Raw genomic sequence first — 23,901 nt, forward strand, 5'->3', positions numbered from 1 at the left:
TTGTTTGACAATTACATTCATTCTGAAGATTTGAGTCAGGTTTGTGAGAGGGCAGGGCCATGATTTTTGTGTAGATTCTTTGACAGATAACTCTGTAGCCAGAAATTACAGGTTGTAGGTTTATATTTCGCTCCCAATGCTAAGCTGACTCATCAGCCTGAAGCCATCAGGGATATGAGCTTAGTCACAGGAGCCCTTGGTAGAGAGTAGAAAGGGTTGGTCTTATGTCAGATGTTACTACAGGAGTCTTTCTTGTTTTTGACAGTTCAAGGAGATTAGTAAAAGTTTGTAACTATTGCATTGTTTGTATTGAATACGGTTTGTAACGGGGGCTAAAGACAATAGCTTTACTCTTTCCAATGATTAGCTGGAGGAAGTTATGGTTCATCCAAGACTGGATGTTGGGCAAGCAGTCTGAGAACACAGAGACAGTGGAGGGGGTGAGAGATTGTGGAGAGGTAGAGCTGGGTATAGGCGGAAGCATATGATCTTTGCAGATGATCTTGCCATTGGGCTGCATGTTATTGAGCAAGAGAGGGCCAAGGCCTGCTCTTTCAAGGACTGCTCATTGAAGGACTCTGGCAGTGACAATGCAGAGGTGGGAAGAGAAGAGAAATGATCCTCTGATTATGATTAGGTATGTAAGGGTGGAACCAAGCAAGGGCAGTCCCACCAAGCTGCACAGTAGAGGAAAGGTATTGAAAGACGATGGTGTGGTCAACCGAATCAAAGACTTATTTTAATAACCCTTTTTAATTAAACAAATACATTGGCAACAATTGTGCTTGTCATTACAACACATATATCTGAGTCAATTGATGTCAAGTCTATACAAAGAAGCAGCATGTATTACACACCAGCTTCTCGTGTTTAAAGAAATTAAGACCTTTTCAAGCATTTTGTCCAATGTCGCATTGGATTTATTGCATATTAACTTTTGGAACCACTAAACACTTACTGACAACAAGGTGTTGTTTTCTCTCTATTACGATATGAGTAACATAGACTTTTACTGTCATTTCTTTTTCATACATCATACAAATAATTTTGCAACTTCGCACTGCCTGTGGGGAGTCTTGGTTGCAGACTGTTAATACTACATTAAGTTAATGATCAGAAAATCATGCACAGTGCACACCCAAATTTGCAATATGTATTATTATCGAACGAGGCTCTTTTGCAGTAGCACAAAATCAGAAAGTTGTTCTTGTTATTTTCAGTACCGTTTCAAAATACCTTTGCTCGCAGTCTTCTATGTACATTCTTTTCATGCTTTTTAGACAAAATGCTCCTGGACAAAACTGGCACATGTTTCCCTTGTGACTGCTTGATATTTGCAAATGCCTGCATATTAAGTGTGGGGTATATCCTGTGATCGATGTAGGCCACAGAATTGTACCTTGCTTTCTTATTTCCATGTGCATGCAGTTTGCCACTCCAAAGCACATGGAAACTTCCAGAAACATCACAAAGGTGTTGAAATCTGTGATGATTTGGGAAAACAGCCTGCATGAAAATCCCCAAACATTACAGGGCTATGGGGAAAGATCAGGGACGTGGGACTAATTAGATAGCTCTTTCAAAGAGCCGGCACAGCCATGATGGGCTGAATGGCCTCCTCCTGTGCTATATCATTCTATGATTCTATGAAAAGGGATAATTTCCTTCTCTTCAATCAAGACGGTCAACTCTGGAAAAATCCAAACTGCGAGTGTTTAATCACAAGCCGTATATCTGAGGTATTCACTTGCACCAAATTTTTTTAAAAATAAGCTGACCCCATATAAGCTCCTAAGCATTGATTCACTAAGTAGTCATTTTGTTTAAATGTTTCTCCAGGTTAAGTTCAGTAGATGGCACCTTAGACTCCATCGCTTCAGATCATAAGAATCTGTGGACCCAGTTACGCTGGGATCTCGCGCATTGATGCACTCCAGTGCTGAATCCTCCAGAGTGAGTGGGGTCAGTGCCATAGGGCAACTAATTTGTATGGGACTGGCAGGTGCCTGAGCCACTGCAGGCACATCTCTGGCATCCACCTGCCTCATGCAGCCAGAAAATCTGCCACTTGCTTGCCTTTAGGGTGGCGGGGTTGTCCAGGCCCCACCCACCCCTGCCATGTCTCCATCAGCCCCCTGTGTAAGGGGCCTGAAGAAGACATTTAAAATGAGATTAATCCACTCTTCCCTGTCCTGCACGCCCATGGTGGGCACCACTTACGCCCATCTGGAGTCCGCGGAGTACACTTCATCTCACTCAGCCACCAATAATACAATGGATCCCAAATGATCCAGTGGAAACCTGGCACAATTAGGTCCCTACTGTTTACTCGGACCGAACTAATCTCCTGTCAAGGTTAAGGTTGACATTTTCATGCACAATTTCGAGCACGACTTCTTCACTGCACAGGACCTCCAACCAACACTATACACCAGATACATCGACAACATTTTCTTCCTATGGACCCACGGCGAAGAATCACTGAACAGACTACACGATAACATCAACAAGTTCCATCCCACCATCAAACTCACCATGGACTACTCCTCAGAATCAGTTTCTTTCTTGGACACACGAATCTCCATCAAAGACGGGCACCTCAGCACCTCACTCTACCGCAAGCCCACGGACAACCTCATGATGCTCCACTTTTCCAGCTTCCACCCTAACCACGTCAAAGAGGCCATCCTCTATGTACAGGCCCTGCGAATACACAGGATCTGCTCAGACGAGGAAGAACGCGATGGACACCTACAGACACTGAAAGACGCCCTCATAAGAACGGGATATGACGCTCGACTCGTCGATCGACAGTTCCGACGGGCCACAGCGAAAAATCGCACAGACCTCCTCAGAAGACAAACACAGGACACAACTAACAAAGTACCCTTCGTCATCCAGTACTTCCCCGGAGCGGAGAAAGTATGCCATGTTCTTCGCAGCCTTCAACATGTCATCGATGACGACAAACACCTCGCTAAGGCCATCCCCACGCCTCCACTACTCGCCTTCAAACAGCCACCTAACCTCAAACAGACCATCGTTCGCAGCAAATTACCCAGCTTTCAGGAGAACAGCGTCCACGACACCACACAACCCTGCCACAGCAACCTCTGCAAGACATGCCAAATCATCAATACAGATACCACCATCACATGAGAGGACACCACCCACCAGGTGCACGGTTCATACTCCTGCGACTCGGCCAACGTTGTCTACCTCATACGTTGCAGGAAAAGATGCCCCGGAGCATGGTACATCGGCGAGACCATGCAGACACTGCGACAACGGATGAACGGACACTGCGCAACAATCGCCAGACAGGAGGGTTCCCTCCCAGTCGAGGAACACTTCAGCAGTCAAGGACATTCAGCCTCCGATCTTCGGGTAAGCGTTCTCCAAGGCGGCCTTCGAGACATACGACAACGCAAAATCGTCGAGCAGAAATTGATAGCCAAGTTCCGCACCCATGAGGACGGCCTCAACCAGGATCTTGGGTTCATGTCACGCTACATGTAACCCCACCAGCGAAAAAAAGTTATCTGTTTTTAATACAACTGGTCATTCTCTCTCTTTCTCTGCCTTTCGGGTGTCTCTCTCTCTCTCTCTGTCTTTGTGGTTTGACCGTTTATGTATTCAGTAGTCTTGTATGTAATGTTTCTCTGTCTGAACACCATTCCACTCCTTTGATTGCTTTGATTATATCTCTGCCGAGGTGTGATAACGGGCAGTTGGAAAGATTATCTGTAATCACCAGGCATTGTTCTCTGACTATATATGCTGACCCTTTATGGAATCCTACACTCACCTGACGAAGGAGGAAAGCTCCTTGATTTCAAATAAAGCTGTTGGACTATAACCTGGTGTTGTAAGACTCCTTACAAAGGTTAAGGTGGAGGAGTACAGCAGAATTCTCAAGGAAATTTGGATGCCTATCTCTATATTATTGAAAATGACGTGTAGAGTTCCCACTTCCTGTCCAAAAACCTTGCTTCCTGTTGACATGATTTTTGTTTGTATTTTTCTGTCAATATTACCCATTCAATTTTGTTTTGTTAACTATCATGACATAGTTAGATCCTGCCACTTGGTGGCTCTATGAAGTAAGTTTCTGAAGCTTCTCCCCCAACTCTATTGCTATATTGCATATAAAAAAATATAAAAAATACTCCTCAAGTGACCATGGGCAACACCATGGACGGTTTCCCAGTATTATATATTTTTATATTATTGTAACAATTTTTAAATGACTGCTTTCTGGCAGAGAGTTTACATAAACTAGGCTTGATGTTGAAGTGGGGAGTGGGAGGGGAAGAGTCTGTCTGTCTTTTGTTGAGGACTTTGCCTGTAAACAGTCCCTCACCAAGTCTAGATTGATAGATCAGACATCTCAAGGTTATGGAACGTTGATCCGTATCAGCATGTCACTGCAAGGAGTGATTGTCATTATCTTTAAATGATTATTCCATTAAATATTGAGCTTAGTGTTTCAAAGCTTCTCAGATACCCGCTTGTCTGTGCTTTAACATATCCTGGTTGGAACAAAAGGGTACGGTCATTTAATATCAAGCTATATCTATTGATCTATGGTTAGATGTTGTAAAGTCCACCCAGACGATAGGTTTATTCAAGCTTGATCACTGCACTGTGGGATGCTTATTGATAAGATTAATTCTTTTGTGTCTTTGAACTTTTATTCTTTTTAAAAAAAAACTTGCAGTATTCCTGCCTGCTGAGCGTGAGCTGGGGTCAGATAAATTTTCATAATGTGGGCAAGTTCCTGGCATCACTGGCCCAGGGTTCAGTGTTGGGATCACTATTGGAGAGATTTTGAGGCCTCACAACTGGCAGAAATGGGGTGGTAATGCACCAAAAATTGTGGGGAAGAATTTACAACTCTGTTTCCATTGTCACTGTGGCCATTGCCATTTTGCTGGGGTCCTCAGAACGGATGGCTCTGAGGGCCACTTGAGGCAAGCACATAGCTAATTTAGGTATTTAATTTGGGGTCCGATGATATCAATCAGACCCATTGCCATTTTAGGACTCAACTGGGCACAGCATCCATGGTGCTGCTCCGCCCAGTATCTGCTGGTGGATTTTTTTTATTCGTTCATGGGATGTTCGCGTCATTGTTATTGTCCATCCCCAGCGATTATTGTCCATCCCTAATTGCCCTCGAGAAGGTGTTAGTAAGCCACCTTCTTGAACCGCTGCAGTCCGTGTGGTGAAAGTTCTCCCACAGTGCAGGATTTTGACCCAACGACGATGAAGGAACGGCGATATATTTCCAAGTCGGGACGGTGCGTGACTTGGAGGGGAAAGTGCAGGTGGTGTTGTTCCCATGTACCTGCTGCTCTTGTCCTTCTAGGTGGCAGAGGTCGCGGGTTTGGGAGGTGCTGTCGAAGAAGCCTTGGTGAGTTGCTGCAGTGCATCCTGTGGATGGTGCACACTGCAGCCATTGTGCGCTGGTGGTGGAGGGAGTAACTATTTAGGGTGGTGGATGGGGTGCCAATCAAGTGGGCTGCTTTGTTCTGGATGGTGTCAAGCTACTTGAGTGTTGTTGGAGCTGCACTCATCCAGGCAAGTGGGGAGTATTCCATTACACTCCTGACTTGTGCCTTGTCGATGGTGGAAAGGCTTTGGGGAGTGAGGAGGTGAGTCACTCGCCACAGAATACCCAGCCTCTGACCTGCTCTTGTAGCCACAGTATTTATGTGGCTGGTCCAGTTAAGTTTCTGGTCAATGGTGACCCCCAGGATGTTGATGGTGGGGGATTCAGAGATGGTAATGCCGTTGAATGTCAAAGGGAGGTGGTTAGATTCTCTCTTGTTGGAGATGGTCATTGCCTGGCACTTGTCTGGCGTGAATGTTACTTGCCACTTATCAGCCCAAGCCTGGATGTTGTCCAGGTCTTGCTGCATGCGGGCACGGACTGCTTTATTATCTGAGGGGTTGCAATGGAACTGAACACTGTGCAATCATCAGCGAACATCCCCATTTCTGACCTTATGATGGAGGGAAGGTCATTGATGAAGCAGCTGAAGATGGTTGGGCCAAGGACACTGCCCTGAGGAACACCTGCAGCAATGCCCTGGGGCTGAGATGATTAGCCTCCAACAACCACTACCATCTTCCTTTGTGCTAGGTATGACTCCAGCCACTGGAGAGTTTTCCCCCTGATTCCCATTGACTTCAATTTTACAAGGGCTCCTTGGTGCCACACTCGGTCAAATGCTGCCTTGATGTCAAGGGCAGTCACTCTCACCTCACCTCTGGAATTCAGCTCTTTTGTCCATGTTTGGACCAAGGCGGTAATGAGGTCTGGAGCCGAGTGGTCCTGGCAGAACCCAAACTGAGCATCGGTGAGCAGATTAATGGTGAGTAAGTGCCGCTTGATAGTACTGTCGACGACACCTTCCATCACTTTGCTGATGATTGAGAGTAGACTGATGGGGTGGTATGTGGCTGGATTGGATTTGTCCTGCTTTCTGTGGACAGGACATACCTGGGTAATTTTCCACATTGTCGAGTAGATGCCAGTGTTGTAGCTGTACTGGAACAGTTTGGCTAGAGGCGCGGCTAGTTCTGGAGCACAAGTCTTCAGCACTACAGCTGGGATGTTGTCAGAGCCCATAGCCTTTGTTGTCTCCAGTGCACTCATCCGTTTCTTGATATTGCGGGGAGTGAATTGGATTGGCTGAAGACTGGCTTCTATGATGGTGGGGATATCGGGAGGAGACCAAGAAGGATCATCTACTCATCACTTCTGGCTGAAGATGGTTGCAAACACTTCAGCCTTGTCTTTTGCACTCACGTGCTGGACCCTGCCATCATTGAGGATGGCGATGTTTACAGAGCCTCCTCCTCCCGTTAGTTGTTTAATTGTCCACCACTATTCACGACTGGATGTGGCAGGACTGCAGAGCTTTCATCTGATCCGTTGGTTGTGGAATCGCTTAGCACTGTCTATAGCAAGTTGCTTCTGCTATTTAGTATGCATGTAGTCCTGTGTTGTAGCTTCACCAGGTTGGCCCCTCATTTGAGGTACACCTGGTGCTGCTCCTGGCATGCTCTTCTACACTCCTCATTGAACCAGGGTTGAACCTCTGGCTTGTTGGTAATGGTAGAGCAAGGAATATGCCGGGCCATGAGGTTACAGATTGTGCTGGAATACAAATCTGCTGCTGCTGATGGCCCACAGCGCCTCATGGATGCCCAATTTTGAGCTGCTAGATCTGTTCTGAATCTATCCCATTTAGCACGGTGGTAGTGCCACACAACATGTTGGGTGATGTCCTCAGTGCGAAGACAGGACTTTGTCTCGACAAGGACTGTGCGGTGGTCACTCCTACCAATACTGTCATGGACAGATGCATCTGCAACTGGTAAATTGGTGAGGACGAGGTTAAGTAGGTTTTTCCCTCATGATGGTTCGTTCACCATCTGCCGCAGGCCCAGTCTGGCAGCTATGTCCTTCAGAACTCTGCCAGCTCGGTCAGTCGTGGTGCTACCGAGCCACTCTTGGTGATGGACATTGAAGTCCCCCACCCAGAGTACATTCTGTGCCCTTGCTACCCTCAGTGCTTCCTCCAAGTGGTGCTCAATAAAAAGGAGCCCAAAAGGTAAGTAACTATTTATTTTTGTGGGGCCAAGAGGAGCAGGAGTGCAAAATAACCTAGGCCTCTGTCATACCGGGTCCCCTCCCCCCGCAACCTAACTTATTGAGGAGAGCGTCCACACACACACATTCTGCCCAGTAAGCAGTTAAAATGGCATCAGGGTCCAATGCATGTCATGGGACCCCAGTTTTTAATAGGTTAATGATGCTCCTGTCCAGCGGAAGGCCCTAGGAAAAATGATGGCAGAGCACGAATAGGGCGGTAAGTCTATCACCTCCATTTTAACTCTGCTGTTGCCATGTTTCTGCTGGACGGAGGGAGTCTCCCCCAAGACTTTTTGAAGTGTCCACAGTGGCCCTTCAAATGTACTTTTCCCTTTTCTGTTGTGCATAGCAACATATGGGTGTGATTTAAATCCAGTGTGATGACAGAAAATGGTACTTATGGGATCACCAAGCCATGGCCACCTGATTTAAATATCACCATCCATTTTAGAGTCAGAAGTTTTGGCAGCAGAGGAAAGTGACTTGGGAAATTAAGTGGACAAAAAAGTGGGCCGGAATCCTCAACCCAGTTTCCATCCCCACCCACCTGACTACGACCCAAGCAGAAAATCCTGTCATCTGTTTCAATTGCCACAGTAAAGTATTCTATATTTAAAAAACCCTCTTTATGAAAAACTTTCTTCTAACTTCTTCCTTCATTCTTCTAGTGATAATCCTGAACCTATTTGTTACCAGTTCACCAATCAGTGGAATTAATTTTTCATCATTTGCCTTCTAAAAATCATTAATAATTTTGAAAAGCTCTATTAGGTCAATTATGAAGGTACTTTTTTGTTCCTTTTATCCTAGTCTGGATCAAAGGGAAGACAATCATATGATCAAGGCTGGAAGCATTCGCCCAGAATTTCCTGGAACTTCTCGTTGTAAGAGTGGCATTGCGCTTTTATCGAGGAAATTTACACTTAACTGATTTACGCCGGTTTTATGCGACAACATTGGTATGTGCAAATTTCCTCGATTGTTTGTGCCACATCAGAGATGGATCAGCCAAAATCCCCTGCCACTTATTTACATACAACGCCCCTCATGAAAAAGACTAGCTGACATGAATTTCCTGCATTTATGCCAATAATGCACTGGCGTAGATTTACGCAGAAATATTTAAGTGCAGCATGGCTTGAAATCACCTGATATTGATATCGACGTAACTGAGATTTTAGGAGTCTGATGATAATTTTCTTTGCAATTATTTTGAATTGTTCTTACTGAGATCTGCACTGTACTTAACCAAAATGCTGTCAGTTGCAGTCACCCAAATTTTTTGGACCCTACTCATTCAGAAGGACTAAACAGTTGGAGTGGCCTTCCCAATGAGTATGCCCCTGTTCTGCATAATAATGGAAGAGGAAGAGGAGAAGCAGAGGTGAGAGACTCAGAGAGTGAGCCACCATGGCAGTGAGACACCATGGCAGAAGACTATCAGCCCTGGTGGTGTCATTGCATTTACACTTAATCGACGCTGGCTTTTATGTTCAAGCATAGGCAAATAAGATCCGCAGGAAATTTCGATGCAAGTTCCAATTGGGAAAATCGGCATAAATTTTAGTGTAGCTTCTGCGTAAATGCAATCCAGAAAATTCTGGATCATTATTTCCTGGTTCCCATCTTACTGTATCACAATATGGGCCAAAGACAAATGGAGAACTGTCATTCTCAAGTAAAAGCTTTTCTCCATGGATGTTTGGTTGAAGAAAATTGCTGTGATTTTGGGACTTTTATCATTTAAAGTACTGGTGAGAAATGTAGTGTTGTAATACTGTACTCATTTTGCAAGTTAATCTATTTTGCTTCTACGTTATTTCTCTTAATAAAAACTAAGTAATTAATGTTCAGCCTGAATCTTATCACCTGTCAGCATGTTATTTTCTACCAATTTTAGAGAGGTCAAGGGTTAACCCACACTATTTCCAGTGTGCATATTGATGGTAAACGTGTTCATCTGTGGTGCACTATACTCTACATACTGTGTGCATTAAAGTTACATTTTGGTTTACAAGAAGCACATGCTTGTCTATGGAAGCAAAAAGAATTTGGAGAGCCCAAATTGTAATAGACACAAGTCACTGATTGGAACTCTGGTGAGGAGCAGCCTTCACACACATTTTTCCTCTATTGCTCAGTGTGGTCCAAGTAACTGGATTATCTGTGATACTCACGTTGCATTAGCTAGTAGCAAGCACTAATGGTTCATCCCTTTTCCCTTGAACCTCCAGGCTATTCTCCCTCCAGTTCCTGATTCTACCACTCCCATGTGTCCAGCAGTGATTAGCTTGATTTGACAACTATGCTGCTGTGTTTGACTATTTCCGTTAGAGATCTCCTGCTCTACTCATTCCTTAAACTCTGCAAGCTCCCTCTGGTGCTTTTACACTAGTTAATTGGGGTAAAGTAATGCAAATGATGTAAATTCTGAGCACATTTGAATGTTTGATTAATTAATTATTAACAATGACTCCATTTGTTAATATAGGCAATTATTAACACATATAACTAATTTCAAGAGCGGGCAACAAAATGAATGATTGAGGTCTAGCACCAACATATAAAATTACCAATGATGGTGACTCTGCACATGCATTATCTTTAATGTACAGAGGAAATCTGTCCCCTTTAGATCAGACACATCAGGTGTAGACATTCCCCTGTGCTGTTTCCTGGCATTCACCTGTAGCTCATATCACAAAATTGTGCACTCCCAGCCCACAATTTTCCATCAATTAACTTTAATGGGCAGAAAATTGTGCAATGGAAGTGTATAATGTTGGGGAATGCACTCAGTTTAAACTGTATACTGAAAACAGTAATAACCATTTTGATTAGTTTATACAGTTCCTGCCTCCGTGTGGCTGCTTCTAGCAATTGTATAAATAGAAATCTAGTTCGAAATCACTGAACAAAATCAGTTCCATCGACATCTCTAAAAAAAACCTCAGCTCTTTAATATTCGTCAGCAAGAGTCCCCACTGAGATCCTCTCAAGGGGTTGCAACAATAGCATCATTCCTCAATACATAGTTCTTGAAGTATAAGAATAAATGGGAGAGTTTCCACAGCATCGTGTTTCCTGTCCAACCATTTCCAACTAGACTGAACAGAATAGCACCCTTATCCAAAATAACAGAGAACAATACATATATAACCTCTACTCTAATTATTGAATTATAATGATGAAAAAGGACAGCTTCTGATCATCTGAGACTGAAATATGGAATGTCTAACTGTGACCCCCACCCAGGACCAACCAGATGGACCAAAATGGTCTTTCCCAGTCCTGTACATTTCTATATAGCAAATGTAACTCAAAGTCAAGAATTATGTAATCAAAAACAATATTGATTGCGAATAATCTGCATGGCCAATCCTGGTTTCTTGGATTAAGGAGGTTGATTTGAACCCTATAATTCCTTTCCACTATTTCTTTCAATTGGTATTTTACTGACACAATTTGAAATCTTTAGGTCTCTGTCATGTCTATTCCATATAAATGTAAATGGCATCAATTCTGATTGTGATTTTGGCAGCAGGAAAGAAATGAAATAAAACACCTTGCCATTATTCTGTGGATCAAAATGGGAGCAAACATCAAAAATAGATGCACAAGTTGAAAGACAACAAGTCATAGAAATGCAAATACAGCTCTAATAAATATTACTTTGAGCCCACTGTGTATTTTCATCAAATTTCTGAAACATCCTTAGTTTAAAAAAAATGATACTGCAAGGCAAACGTCATTGCGGTGTTGCTTTGTGATCTCTGAGAGAGATGACTCCGGCATTGACCTGTTCTGCTTGTCAATGCCAAAGAACATTTAAGATATTTGTACCGATTGACAGATAAAAAGGAATGACAACTGTTTGGGAACATTAGACAACAGACTATAGGCAATTGGAGATTTGTACATATTTTAACTTTTGTTAGACTAGAACATGTGTCAGTTAAACAACATACAATGTTCACGACACTTTCCAGGTAAATTGGGCATGTTTATTCAGCAGTCTGGTTAACTAGCTAACCCTGTGCTTGAATGCAGAGTAAATAAGCTTGTGTTTTGATGATCCGATATGCTATGATATGGTGTGATAGGATGCAGGGATGTGACCATGGTTCAATAACGAGTTCACAATCTCAGCTGTGGTGTCAGTGGGAGGTGCCAGGTGAAAGCCTGCCACCTTCCCACAGAATTTACACATCTCCTAGCAGTATTGAAAGTGACTTAGGGGCAGGTCATCTGTCATCCCTCTTATCTAAATACATGGGAGGATCTAACAAGAGAAAACCACGTAAAAATAAAAGGTCAAGAGGAAAGATTTAAAAGTTGTATATATATTCTTTGACAAAAACAGTCACATTTTTCAAGTGATCACAGTAGAACCAGATTGGTCCCAATACAATTAGTCTTTAAGTCAACACACATTTAAATTAACAGTTTTCACATTTCTATTCTATTAATTTCTGAATATTGTCTAGGACTATACCTGGTGTGGCTGAGAGCTTGACCATCTGCTGTATGATGGAGCACCTGCAGTCTTGGTGGTTGATACTCTCTGTAATTAAATGAAATTCATTTCAATAAAAGGCACAATGTAACCTAGAATACAGCAATGGAATAAATAATTTTTCCCATATTTATGATGACTCAGCTTCTTGACAAATACCTCAGTGCGATTGCTTTGAACACCGAGTAAATCAAATTTATAATAAAGCAAAATTGCCTAGAGGTTACTTTGAAATTGTTGTGACAAGCCAGATCTTGTCTTTTGTGATACTCTACCCTTCTAATGCATTATCTCTTATGCCTTGCAGCTTCAATAAACAATACTGTAGGATTTCAGTTAAACATTGCAAATCGTTTTGTTTGGACAAAATACAAATAGCAATAAAATTACATTACTCTGTCTACTGTTCAAACTAATATACTCTTCACATTACATTGTTTAGAAACCACCTGCTGGAGTTAAGGCATTGTGGAACACCAGTTTAGATACTTGCTTACCAAGTAATCCAGAGTATTTAGTTACTTCCAGGTAATAAAAACACTGGCTTCAAATTGAAGAAACACGTGTGATCTCTACGCACTGCTGTGAATTTGTTTCCAAATTAACTGCGCCATAAAGTAGCATAATGACCCACACGGTAAGTTGCTAGTCTTCACCAACCCATCAGGGAAGAAGCATAAAGAGGCGACCAGGGGTAAATTTTAACCACACGATCGGGTGAGTTGGGGGCGCGTGGAAAGGTAAGAATTTAAAAAACGACCCCAACTCGCCTCCAACCTGCCCACTTCCGGTTTTGACGGAGGCAGGTGACCAACCCACTCTCAGGAGGCGGGGCAGTCAGTGAAATCTTATAAGGAGGCTGCGGGACCCCATTTTAATAGGTTTTTTATTTTTAACTGCTGGGGGCCGGGATTCCAGGCCTTCTGCTTAACGCCACACAACAGGAGGTGAGAAGGCCCGGATCAACAGGTAAGCACCTTTATTGCACAGCTTGTGGGCCAGGAGGAGCAGGAGTAATTTCTCCAGGCCCAACAAGCCTACCTGCCACGATCCCACACACGTGATCGACCGAACCCCCCCCCACATAATGTGCAACCCCCCGCCCCATGATCTCTGAAGCCCCCCCACAACGATCTCCGACCTCACTTTGATCTCCAACCAACCCAACACAACGATTGCCGAACCCCCATGACTGAGCCCCTGGTGACTGACCCCCCCCCCAACCCCGAATACCCCTGACGACTCCCCTGATGACCGACCCCCACCCCCGATCTAAGACTTACCTGCTGGCACCCGCTCCTGGCTGCTCTCCCGTCTGACTGGCAGCCCTTTTCCCGGTTCCCTGTTAAAATTTACCCCCAGCTGTTTCTCCACAGAAACTGAAGGACAATCAGCAGTGAGTCACTCCAGCTACTCAGCCACCTTTTGGTGACCAATTACACAGCAATATTTCAACAGCACTGAAGCAAGTTGCCCTCTCGGTTGGAGAATGATGTACGGCACAAGGGAATCAAAAGGCGAGGAGAGAAATGTTAAAAAGTAAACTTATTTTTATTTTAAAGTGCAAACGTGGTAAAAGATTTTAATGCAAGCTAATTGCATTTGCTTTTTGGTACATTAGCAGGTGTTCTTTGACTTTCCCTAATATATCTCAGATATTTAAATCATTAATTTGTTTCCCAGTGTGTGAATACCTATATTATCTATTAAAAATGGTGCGTGGTCTCAAGATTCCAAAAGATATTGCACAAGTAGATTAGCTCTGTAAATGTAACATTATGTGACTGACTGAAAAGAATGGAGTGCCATCTAATGTTATGTGACAACCCCAAGCAATCTTCACAAGTTCCTTTAGTTAAAAAAATAGCAGAGATGGCCTCCCAGAAGACATTAAATAAAGCAGAAAGTACTGTAAGTAAACATTTGCACTCTGAAAACAGTTCCCATTTACTAATAAAAAGCTAAAGTAACTACATGTCTCGCAAAGCATGTGCAAGAATTTCTTAATGGTGGCTATGCGCTGGAATATTAACTTAAAGCCGAAAACAGCAAACCAAAATTGCCATTGGCACTCATTCAACCAGAAATTAAAATGGAAGGCCTGTGAAATGCAGTGTCAGCTGAGGAATTGAAAGCCACACAGAAGAACTCCCAGCTTCATAGCAAAAAGAGCTCCCATGTATAAAAGAACAGATCCAAAAATGAGCAGTAAACCTAGACCAACTGCTATTAAAAGGCACCCAAAGAAACAAGATACAGCCTCCCCACACCCTGGTCTGTTGCTTTTTGGTGCTACATCAAGCTGCCTTTTTCTGTGAGGTAACGAAAAGTTAGTCATAGTTGAATTGTTGCTGAAAATATTACGATTTTATAAAATATATACTAAATTCCTTCTCAATCTCCCATTATAGAGCAGTCCTTTAACCCAGTCTCTTGAACCACCTGTAACCACTGCCCACCCAGTCCATCAACATGCTCCAACCCACAATAGTGTCCTCTCCTCCTATATGTTTTGCTCCTCCACACTCTGTACTCCCTTCCCACTCTCAACGAACCAGTTATCATCTGGCAATCACCAAACCTGCATTACGTGGCACCTGAGTAATGGAAGACCTGACCCACGAATGATTTAATACAAGTTGAATTCCAGATCGTGCTCATATTAAGGCAATTCCCACAGTGAAACCTAAATCGTGTCTTCCTGGGAATGATCTCCCCAACATTTCTTACTCAGAGGAAAATAGAGCCTTAAGGGGAATCCAATACCGCCTCCCCCTCGAGGCTTGTGAAGAGTTCAAACTAATCCCACCACTGAGGGGGAAATGGAAGCTTGTATGGAATGAAAAGCATCCCCTCTATCCCACTCAGGGAAAAATCAAGCCTGATGAGGAAGGGAAAGCCACCTCAACCTCCAACCCCTTACACAGAAACAAGCTGGGCCAGGAGGTAAGCGAAGGTTACCTCAGAACCCTCTGGCCACCCCTCACCGCTGAAGTAGTTCATCTTCCTGTGTTATCCCTAAGTGCATGCTGCTCCTATACCCACCGACATCCCTGTCTTCCTCCTTTTCTATCCCCTTCCCTGTCGCGCTAGATGTGATGGAAGCTTTTTCTCCACATAACCCTTCCCCCCACCCACTCCCCCTTCTCTTCCAACTGAAAATAATTTTGATCCCAATCCCTTCCTACTGTGGTAGTTTCCCTGCCTTTACTTTCCCCATTCCTCCTCTCACTCCCTTTCCCTGCTCTCCTCTCCTCTCCTCTCACAGCTCCTCTTCCTTCTCTCTCCCTCTCCACCCTTACTTTCCCCTGCACTCTACTCCCTCCTTTGATCCTTTCCACCTCTCCTGCCTGGGCTCAGTTATCCCACGACCCTCTAATGCTATTTAACCTAAATACTGCACTTGATCTTGACTCCCTGTGGAGTGCATTTTTCATCATAAGCTTTCATGGGAAACTTGGCCTTTTTGGCAAACTGTAGGTGATGCTCCGATAGGAGTTTTCAGTTTTAAGGGTGCCACACTTGTCACACAGTTACCCAGCCTGATGGTATTCATATAGGTGCTATGTAGTTAGGGTTTCCAACTCTGGTTAGATGTATTCCTGGAGGTTTCATCATATGACCGCCTGCCTCCAACTGCCCGCCCCCACACTCCTGCTATTGGTCGACCAATACATCCATCCTCACAGCGCACCGCCTTCCAAAACCAATTGGGAAATGAACAGACTCCACATTACCCGAATGGATGATTCTTGACTCTCAAAAACATCCTTTTTACCCCATCTCCAATATTTTTATAACTAATAAGCAAAAATGTTCAAAGAAAATTAAAGAAAAACAATTTTTTTTATGGCCTGATGATTTTTCTCCTGGACACTCCAGGGCAATCCTGGAGGGTTGGCAACCCTATATGTAGTAATGAAAGTATATAGTCAAAACAAAAGTTAACTATTTCAATATCTTTCTGCTGATTTGTATATGATTTGTACAATCCTTTTTAAATATCTTTAATTCTTTTGCCTCTTCTTGGCCTCCTGTTCGTTAATGACAGAAAAAATATCAGATGACCAACCTCTGTCTTTAACATTTAACTTGAACATGTCCGCCCATGGGCATATATATTCAGAGTACACTGTCACTTCTGGTGGCAAATCCCAGACATGCCAACAGAAGTCAAGGAGCCAGCAGAACAGCTTTCCCACACTTGGCTGCCCAAAAATGGGAATAAAAGGTAGGAAAATCTGGGCATTCTGTTTCCTATTTATAGCAAAATCGTAAATACAAGTATGAAGAACCTACTTTCAATTTTTCTACCAACAAAGAGGAAGTCTTCCCCATTGTTGAGCAAAATAGAGGGAGTTTGACCTGAAGCTGGCTACATAATATCCTGACCTGCGAGGGCATCACACTGACACTAGGTACATAGGAGGGGAATTTCCTGTGGTGGCGTAATCGGGAATTTACACCTGAAATTATGCCCATTTGAGTGCCTATTTTGCTGATATCTATTTATACCCAAATTTCCTGCCAATGTCATCAATATTAGCATAAACAATCAGGCCCCAAGGAAAGCACCAAACGCAGACCACGTATTCCTTCTTCAAGTACGAAAATAAAGTTTCAAGCCATCTATCTATCATTCATGCGCATTAGGTACAGCATGTTTAGGTACACAGAGTCATGGAAGCTTTCTAATTTTTAAAAATTAAAAATTTTAACTGGAGGGTTTAAACTAGAGTGACAGGGGGATGGGAACCTGAGCGGGGAGTCAGAAGAGAGTAAAGTTGAGAGAAGCGAGAGAGGGGAGGACACAGGGGAAATTTACAAATACAAATAGTACAAATAGTTGTTCAAGAACAAGTGAAAGGGAAAAGCATAGAGCAGCAGAAAGAAAGTGTACTTCAGGCAATACAGATATAGTGAAAACTAGAAGGTGAAAAGCGATTAACCCAGCATCAAAGCTGAACGTCAGGCTAGGGTGTGTGGCCCAACTAAGTGTTCTATATACAAATGCACGGAGTATAAGGAATAAATTAAAGGAACTACAGGCACAAATTCAAATTGGAGGGTATGACATGATAGCTATTACTGAGACATGGCTGCAGGATGGTCAGGATTGGGAACTAAATATACCAGGTTATAAGGTCTACAGGAGAGATGGAGAAAATGGAAGAGGGGGAGGAGTAGCCTTAGTGATTAGAGATGAAATCACTTCAATGATAAAGGTGGTTATAACGAGGGGTAAGCAGCCAACAGAGACCTTATGGGTTGAATTGAGAAATAGGAAAGGATCTAAGGCTACAGTGGGAGTTGTATATAGGACCCCTGGCAGCAGCTCTGAAGTGCTAGATTGTATAAATGCAGAGATTAGATAAGCGTGTAACAAAGGCATAGTGGTCTTAATGGGGGACTTTAACCTTCACATAGCTTGGGAAAAGCAGACTAGCAACTGTCAGAAAGGTAGTGAATTTCTGGAGTGTGTCCGGGATAGTTTTCTACAGCAGTATGTCCGAGAGGCAACAAGGGGGCAAGCCATACTAGATTTAGTAATGAGTAATGAACCAGATTTAGTTAACAGCTTAACTGTGCGTGAACATCTATCCAATAGCGATCATAACATGATCGAGTTCAATGTAGTGTTTGAAAGGGAAAAAAGTGAATCAGCTGCTAAGATTCTAGACTTGGGTAAGGCCGACTTCAATGGGACGAGACAGAGACTGTCCACAGTAAACTGGGCAAATCTGTTAACGGGTAAAATGACTGATGATCAGTGGGAAATGTTTAAAGAAACATTGAACGTGATACAGAATCGGTTTATACCCGAGGGGCAAGAACTCTACTTGCCAAAAAAAAAGCCATGGACAACTAAAGAGGAAAGGGCATACAAAAAGGAAAAAAAATGGCACAGATCCTGGCGAATGGGAAAGATACAAAGATCAACAAAGGGTCACAAAACAGATAGCAAGAGCTACAAAAAGAGAGTATGAAAAGAAACTTGCAAGGGATATCAAAACCAAAATGAAGAACTTTTATAGTTATATTAGGAAAAAGAGGGTGGTCAGGAGCAGTGTTGGCCCCTTAAAAACTGAAAGTGGGGATATTGTCATTGACTGGGGAAATGGCGGACATGTTGAATAATTACTTTGCGTCAGTATTTACAGTAGAAAAAGAGGATAGCATGCCAGAAATCCCAAGAAAACTAATATTGAATCGGGGACAGGGACTCAATAAAATTAACATTAGTAAAACAACAGTAATTAAGAAAATAATAGCACTAAAGAGTGACAAATCCCCAAGACCAGATGGTTTCCATCCTAGGGTTTTAAAAGGAAGTAAGTGTGCAGATTGCAGATGCCCTAACTATAATCTTTCAAAGTTCTCTAGATTCAGGAACTGTCCCTCTAGATTGGAAAATTGCACATGTCACTCCGCTTTTTAAGAAAGGAGAGGGAAACCAGAGAATTATAGACCAGTTAGCCTAACATCTGTTGTGGGGAAAATGCTGGAGTCGATAATTAAGGAGAGGGTGACTGAACACCTCGAGAATTTTCAGTTAATCAGAGAGAGCCAGCATGGATTTGTGAAAGGTAGGTCGTGCCTGACAAACCTGATTGAATTTTTTGAAGAGATGACTAAAGTAGTGGACAGGGGAATGTCAATGGATGTTATTTATATGGACTTCCAGAAGGCATTTGATAAAGTCCCACATAAGAGACTGTTAGCTAAGATAGAAGCCCATGGAATCGAGGGAAAAGTACGGACTTGGTTCGGAAATTGGCTGAAAGGTGACGGAGAGTAGGGATAATGGGTAAGTACTCACAATGGCAGGATGTGACTAGTGGAGTCCCGCAGGGATCTGTCTTGGGGCCTCAATTATTCACAATATTTATTAACGACTTAGATGAAGGCATAGAAAGTCTCATATCTAACTTTGCCGATGACACAAAGATTGGTGGCATTGTAAGCAGTGCAGATGAAAACATAAAATTACAAAGAGATATTGACAGATTAGGTGAATGGGCAAAACTGTGGCAAAGGGAATTCAATGTAGGCAAATGTGAGGTCATCCGCTTTGGATTAAAAAAGGATAGAACAGGGTACTTTCTAAATGGTAAAAAGTTAAAAACAGTGGATGTCCAAAGGGACTTAGGGGTTCAGGTACATAGATCATTGAAGTGTCATGAACAGGTGCAGAAAATAATCATCAAGGCTAATGGAATGCTGGCCTTTATATCTCGAGGACTAAAGTACAAGGGGGCAGAAGTTATGCCGCAGCTATACAAAACCCTGCTTAGACCGCACCTAGAGTACTGTGAGCAGTTCTGGGCACTGCACCTTCGGAAGGGCATATCGGCCTTGGAGGGAGTACAGCGTAGGTTTACTAGAATGATACCTGGACTTCAAGGGTTAAGTTACAAGGAGAGATTACACAAATTGGGGTTGTATTCTCTGGAGTTTAGAAGGTTAAGGGGTGATCTGATCGAAGTTTATAAGATATTAAGGGGATAGATGGGGTGGATAGAGAGAAACTATTTCCGCTGGTTGGGGATTCTAGGAGTTGGGGCACAGTCTAAAACTTAGAGCCAGACCTTTCAGGAGTGAGATTAGAAAACATTTCTGCACACAAAGGGTGGTAGAAGTTTGGAACTCTCTTCCGCACACGGCAATTGATGCTAGCTCAATTTCTAAATTTAAATCTGAGATAGATAGCTTTTTGGCAACCAAAGGTATTAAGGGATATGGGCCAAAGGCAGGTATATGGAGTTAGATCACAGATCAGCCATGACCTTATCAAATGGCGGAGCAGGCTTGAGGGGCTGAATGGCCTACTCCTGTTCCGATATTCCTATGTTCCTATAAAATGTGACTTGTACTGATGCCATCAAAATGCATGCAAAAAAAATAGAAACTACTGTGCAGGTCTCAGTGGATAAAAAATAAACACAATAAAACACCAGAACTGCTGGAAATTCTTACACATGGCTCTAGTCTGGGTGCGGAGCCATTATAATGAGCCGGAATGCGTTTGGGTGCAGGGATCAATAGATGGGCTCAAAATCAATGAAGTTTGGGCGTAGTGCAATTACGTGCGTAACACGTTTGCACTCGCGTTTCCTTTATCATTTACGCCGGGTATTTACTTTGCGTCCCAATTACATATGCCTCTGGGCACAAATACGCAGGAAATTCCACCCCATAATATGGGGCAAAACTGTGTTCCATTCCCCACCATTAATATCTTTCACCTTTATGAGCAAAAAAAAGTTAAGCTAGGAGAAAAATTAGGCAGACTCACAGCATGACCCAGAAGTGGGTGATTTCTATAGAAAATTATTCAAACCCTAAAATATTCTACTAAATTGAGAAAAAGTATTCACTGTCAAGCCTCTACATAAAAGTTCATTAAACTGTAGATGGAGCAATTTGTTCACTTCAAACTACAGCCTGTGAAGACTGATAAAAAGGAACTCTGCAGTTTCACCTCTGATCTCGCAATTGGTTGCACTGCAGCTGCATATACATAAGCTGCTGGAACATAAACTATACATATTCCACCGCACAGATTTTTGGACACTCCTTCAACTATTCACAAGTTTCATTTTGTCTAACACCACTAAATCAAATATATACTGAAATGTCTCAGGATAGATTCTAAAGCGCACTTTGGGGGGTGAATTTTCCTCAGGGTTCTCCTGCTCATTCTTTCGCGGAAGAGCCACAGACACCCTGGAACAACAGTGTGAAGAATAAAAACTCACACAAGAATGGATTCCATATAGATTATGTTTTACTAAAAATCTCGGAATTAAATTATGTAAATTTCAAGAGTCTGAACTTGTTATCTTCAGCATGTAAAATCGCAAAATAAATTTGCATTATCAGAACCTTACCTGCATGCAGTTACATTAAGGATTTCTCTTAATGATCACTTCATTTTAAGTGTCAGCTTGCTTCAGTGGTAGCACTCTTGTCTCTGAGTCAGGTGGTTGTAGGTTCAAGCCCCACTCCTAGACTTGAGTACAGTAATCTAGGCTGGCACTTCAGTACAGTCCTTAGGGAGTCCTGCATTGTTAGAGGTACTGGGGGTGATTTTTATCAGCCCACCATCCCATTTTTCAGTGTGAACAGGGCGGTAGCAGGAAAAAATTGATTAAAAAACTTCAACTTAACGCTGGAGGCTGCCCATTCCAATTTTCGGGCAGACCTAGATTTCGGCGTCAGAAATATCAGGGGCCTAATAAATATATTCAAATGTGTTCTATGACATTGTTAGGACCTCCCAAGCTACCGATAAGCAGAGTGATTGCCTCCTGTATTTAAATGAGGCCCAATCACAAAATTTATCTAAGCTACAGGTTCCAAAGATGAATCCAATTTTATGAATTGGGCTGTTTACTCAGGATATGAAATCTTTCATCATAAAATTACAGCAGCAGAGGAATTACTGAAAGACTTTTTCAGCAATGCCAACACTAAAACCAGCTGAAAATATTCATTTAGGTTGAATTGCATCTGAGAGTTTCCAAATCAGCTTGACTTCGAGTGCTTTAAAAAAAATCAACATGAACTAGTAAAAATAGTCTGCAGGGTAAGAAAATGAGCAGCAATATGACTTAAATTGCACTGTATGCTAATCCGTGATGATACAGTAACATACATTTATTATATTGAATCTCCTATGGAAAGCCTAGCAAGTGATAAAGAAATATTTTCTATTGGCATAAGGTTTCAAATTACTGTGAGTTATGCAGCTGGCAATTAAAGTTTATGTTAAGAGAAATGCACTGCATCGGGTGCAAATTTCTTGATTAGTTGAAGTAATCTTAGTGTTTTCATGTTATCTTACCAGTTAGGAAATCTCTTCACATTTTAAAATGCTTCTGCTGCTGAGTTTACTTTATTAAGCCTCTTAAGCATTCAGAAGGCATGAAGAGATTAGCAGTGTTATCTTTCCTTGCCTGCCACATACATATTCAGCAATACAACAATTTGTTTTATAACAAAATACCCATGCAATGTAACGCAGCCTAGATAGTGTATCTTTAGGTTAATGATACAATGAAATAACATTATTTTTCCAAATTGAAGAGTTGCTAATTCAAACAAATAAATTTTACTCCAAAAAGTACCTTATTTTAATTAAAGTACACCTTCAAAATTTCTTTTTAAAGGTGCATCTGTGTTACTAAACAAAGAACTGTATAGCACCTAAACTATCCAAAACCTGTAAAGATATTGGGGTAAATTTTGCAAGACCCCATACTGTCAGTCTCACACGCAACTGCTGCAGATTGGAAATTCATGGGTGCCACACCCGTGATTTTTGTCTGTTAGTTTCAACGGCAGGAACGTAAAAAAAGCTTCCATTTATACAGCACATTTCACGACCTCAGGCTGTCCCAAAGCACGTCACACCAGTGAACTATAAAATTGCAGGCAGAGTGCTCAGAACTTCCCCAAAGTATAATTATTACTTTTATTTTTCTAACCAAAATGTACCATTTACACTTACTAACGTAGAATTTTATCTGCCACTTTTTGACCCATTCCATCATCTTATCAATATCCCCTTTTAGCTGCCTTTGCTCCTCAGAATTATTTACTATTCTTCCTATTTTAATATTGTCTATAAATTTGGACACCATTCCCTCTAGCTCTACGAACAAATCACTGATGTACACAGTGAACAAAAGCGGTCGCAAGACAGATCACTGTGGGACAACACTCTCCACTTCCAACCACTCTTAGAAACTGCCCTTAAATCCTACTCCTGCCCCTTCCTCCTTTCTAACCAGTTTTTAATCCAATATTCGACCTTCTGTCTAATTCCATACCTACCCCAAAATTTTAACCAATAATTTCCTGCGTGGTACCTTGTCAAAGGTTTTCCGAAAGTCCATGTACACCACAACCAATGCATTTCCCCCATCCACTTCCTCAAAAAACTCTGTCAGGGACTGACTGTTCAGGAAGGCTTTCTGTCAGTGGTGACTGGATGTACATGTTCCTAGTGCCACCACCCACACCAGGTAGCACTGCATTGTGTCACACCCTTCTTGGATACTGGCACTGAGGAAGGATGGCATTGCACTGCACTGCCATCTGTCTCAGATCCTCTGAAATGGTCCTCAGTGTCTCCATGTGAGTGTGATGCTCATCCAACATTCTTTTTTAGGGAAAGAACCGAGAAATCTGATCCACACACTCGGGTGCTGGAGCTAACTTCTGTGGAGCCTCTGCTCTCCACTGTCAGAACCCACTTTCATCTCCAACAGGTCTGGCACATGAAGGTATTGAATGACGGAGTGCCAAACATACAAAGAGATTGCAAGGAAGGGTCAAGAGAGCAGATAGTTTAATCTTAGCTGCTCTGGTGAGGTTGTTAAACTTCTTCCTGGGATTCAAGGAGGTGGCACTGATTGCCAGTGCCACTTCCCTCCACAAAGTGCATCCCACACTCTTAATGGTCTCAAGGCCCCAGTCCCAAATAACCTATGCCTCTTGCTCCATATCTCCATTCGAAGGACATGCAAGTCCAGCTCTGTGAAGTTTTCTGTTCGATTTTTCGATCTAGCTGCCATCCTTTTCACTTTGTTGCCTGCTTCCCTCAGTGCTGTCACTGCCCCTTTAATCAGCTCCTCCAGGTATTTTCCAGCACCACATCCCACTCTTCCCTTACAACAACTTGCATTTATGTAGCGCCTTTAACGTAGTAAAA

The 23,901-nt window shown here is 42.6% G+C and overlaps 1 protein-coding gene across 4 annotated transcripts in view; it reads right to left on the bottom strand.

Annotated features, from left to right (window-relative positions):
- The window catches only part of rbms3 (RNA binding motif, single stranded interacting protein), a 1,271,925-nt gene that overhangs the window by 1,002,527 nt on the left and 245,497 nt on the right, over positions 1-23,901 (bottom strand). For all 4 annotated transcript variants that reach the window (XM_068002709.1, XM_068002716.1, XM_068002698.1 and 1 more), the window contains exon 3: positions 12,162-12,230. In XM_068002709.1, coding sequence (XP_067858810.1) covers positions 12,162-12,230 — 69 coding nt within the window. The remainder of the gene's footprint in view (positions 1-12,161; positions 12,231-23,901) is intronic.

Source organism: Heptranchias perlo, chromosome 2, assembly GCF_035084215.1.
Source record: "Heptranchias perlo isolate sHepPer1 chromosome 2, sHepPer1.hap1, whole genome shotgun sequence".
Lineage (NCBI taxonomy): Eukaryota > Metazoa > Chordata > Chondrichthyes > Hexanchiformes > Hexanchidae > Heptranchias > Heptranchias perlo.